At 49.6% G+C, this 2,500-nt stretch overlaps 2 protein-coding genes across 2 annotated transcripts in view; both read right to left on the bottom strand.

The window, feature by feature from the left end:
* Nucleotides 1–2,500, bottom strand: part of LOC127002384 (rho GTPase-activating protein 100F-like) — a 233,284-nt gene that overhangs the window by 152,512 nt on the left and 78,272 nt on the right. Inside the window, exon 2 of the mRNA XM_050868259.1 lies at nucleotides 2,136–2,237. Within this exon, the coding sequence (XP_050724216.1) occupies nucleotides 2,136–2,219 (84 nt within the window). The 5' untranslated portion in view covers nucleotides 2,220–2,237. The remainder of the gene's footprint in view (nucleotides 1–2,135; nucleotides 2,238–2,500) is intronic.
* LOC127002549 (uncharacterized) overlaps nucleotides 2,310–2,500 on the bottom strand; it is a 20,845-nt gene continuing 20,654 nt past the window's right edge. Inside the window, exon 4 of the mRNA XM_050868631.1 lies at nucleotides 2,310–2,500. This exon is cut by the window's right edge and continues 311 nt beyond it. Within this exon, the coding sequence (XP_050724588.1) occupies nucleotides 2,310–2,500 (191 nt within the window).

Consider the following 2,500-nt stretch of genomic DNA (forward strand, 5'->3'; position numbering starts at 1 on the left):
GGGTAGCCTTGATTGAAGTTTATAAATGGATGGACATTATATATTAAAGTTGATGTTGGCAAAGTTCTGGTGGTATTGTAAGACACCTCAGACACGGAATGATGGGTTTGTGTCAAATAACTTCATACAATAAAGACATAGGAAATAATCACTTTCTTAACCCGGTAGCTGCGGGGATCATGTTTCTAAAAGGCCCCTCTAAGCGAGAAAAATGAGAAGAATCATCACTCACACAAACTGTTCAATAATATATATCGACGCATGTGTGATCAGTTTATACATCATCTATTTTGGGGGTTTATATCATGGCAAAAATTTGGCCCGTCGCTGCTACACGGTAAAGCCACAAATTTGTCCTGTCGCTGCTACACGGTAAAGCCACAAATTTGTCCCGTCGCTGCTACACGGTAAAGCCACAAATTTGTCCCGTCGCTGCTACACGGTAAAGCCACAAATTTGTCCTGTCGCTGGTACACGGTAAAGCCACAAATTTGTCCCGTCGCTGCTACACGGTAAAGCCACAAATTTGTCCTGTCGCTGGTACACGGTTAACAGAGTGGCGGATGGGTGTGATAGCTCTAGCGGTCATGTTGTGAGTGCCAGTACGATAGATACCTTCAAGAAAAGGTTAGATGCATTCATAAACAAAGCGGTTAGGAGAGGTAGGCTTTACACGAGCTGCCCGGTGCAGGCCTACCGGTCTCTTGTAGACTGTGTGTTCTTATACTAGTCTTACAAGGCATCGTTTGCGTGTGTCTGAAAAGTATTTACTTACATCACATTCTGTACAAAACGGCCTGAGTTTGCATAAATACTTCCTGTCTCCACCGTTTCATCACCTGACGCATGACTTGTATAACACACTCTGAGGCACAATACGGAGCGCTGAGTGGCCCGGAGCCAAGGAGGCGGCGCGAGAGGCGGAGAGCGGGGCTCCAACACGTTGACAATGTCTAAGACCCTTGTATTGATCCTGAGGTAACGGTCTTGGCACCTCGCTAACAAACAGAGCAATGCAGGCCTGACTCCCGTGATGGCCGGCTGAGACAATACAAGAAAGTGTTCTTCACACTCTCCTCTCGACAACCCGAGAGGAGAGGAGGTCGGTGGTCGAGTGGTCAGCGTGCGTGCGCGGTGTTCCTGAGACTCGGGTTCAAGTTTCGCCGGCCACTACAAGCTGACAATTTTCAGCTATTGCCCGATGGTTGAAGGCAGCCCTCACGCTGTCCACAACACCACCTATCAGTTAATAATCATTTCACATTTTGGAATCCCGACCATCCTAGGAGCGTGCAGGGGTATCAATGGCGGTGGCTGAGTGGTAGCGTGCTGGGCCCACATTCACCGCGTGATGGGCGACGCGGGTTCGAATCCCCACGCTACCACCTGGGATTTTTCAGTCACCGCCGAGTGGCTTAAAACTACCCACATGCTGTCCTGAAGACCACCCATCAACCCGGACTCTAGAGGAAACCGTCCAAGTGAATCAAGGAGGAGTTCCGGGGGGCAGCATGACCCAAGAGAAGATGGCGCCACTATAAACACTTGCCTGCGCCATAACGGGCTAGGGCCGAATACTATCCAGGCCCCTTAAGGAAGCATACCGGCGCTATAGGCATAGACGTAAAAAAAAAAAAAAACACGAGTGGGTAGAGACAGCTGATGATTCTCCCCACCCTCGGCCTGGGACATTGTGCTGAGGCATGGTTGGGCTGTGAATGCCCGGGTATTTCGGTGACGTACATGACAGGCACATCTGCGTCCGGTATATCTCCCTCCCCCTCCTGCCGGCACCGTGCCAGTGACTTTCACAAAACAGGTACATGGCTAAAGTTATGAAAAGATACAGTTTTCGTCCCATAACATTTTCTTCCATATCAGCATAACATTTGCACTGTAACACGTGACCTAGGGAAAAATACTACATTAGATATTTTCCTGCCTACGCCTTATAGCTATAATAAAAACAGTCCTCGATTCCCCCTTTTTTCTTTCACAGGAGCTGCCGATACAAAGGCCTGGCTGGGGAGGAATCCTAAGGCACCTGTGACATCAAGATCAAGATCAAGATCCTGACCCCCTGGCAAGGCTAATCACATGGAGGCTCGGGGAGAGGAAGCAATGCGTGTACTCACCTTCCGACCGCCGCAGCAGAGCATATTTGAGCGGGCCGCGACCACCAGCTGATCCCTCACCGCCCCACCGTCCACCAGGACCATCGGCCTGCATGCCCTCACCTGGGGGAGAAGCAAAGAAAGGTTAGTACTTCTACGAACAAGGAAAACACGTTGTAAATGCGATCGTCTGCATCAAAACCTGCACTGAAATGAATTAACCCCTTTGATTGCGGATTTCCTACAGTCAGACCTCACCAAGCTACAGGAATGGAACAAAGAGTGGCTCCTACAATTCAGTGAAGAGAAATGTAAAGTCCTGCACCTTGGGAGGGGATATCCAGCACGCCAATACCACATGGGAAACACTCCACTATCCACCACAG

This window comes from Eriocheir sinensis, chromosome 23 (genome assembly GCF_024679095.1).
Source record: "Eriocheir sinensis breed Jianghai 21 chromosome 23, ASM2467909v1, whole genome shotgun sequence".
Lineage (NCBI taxonomy): Eukaryota > Metazoa > Arthropoda > Malacostraca > Decapoda > Varunidae > Eriocheir > Eriocheir sinensis.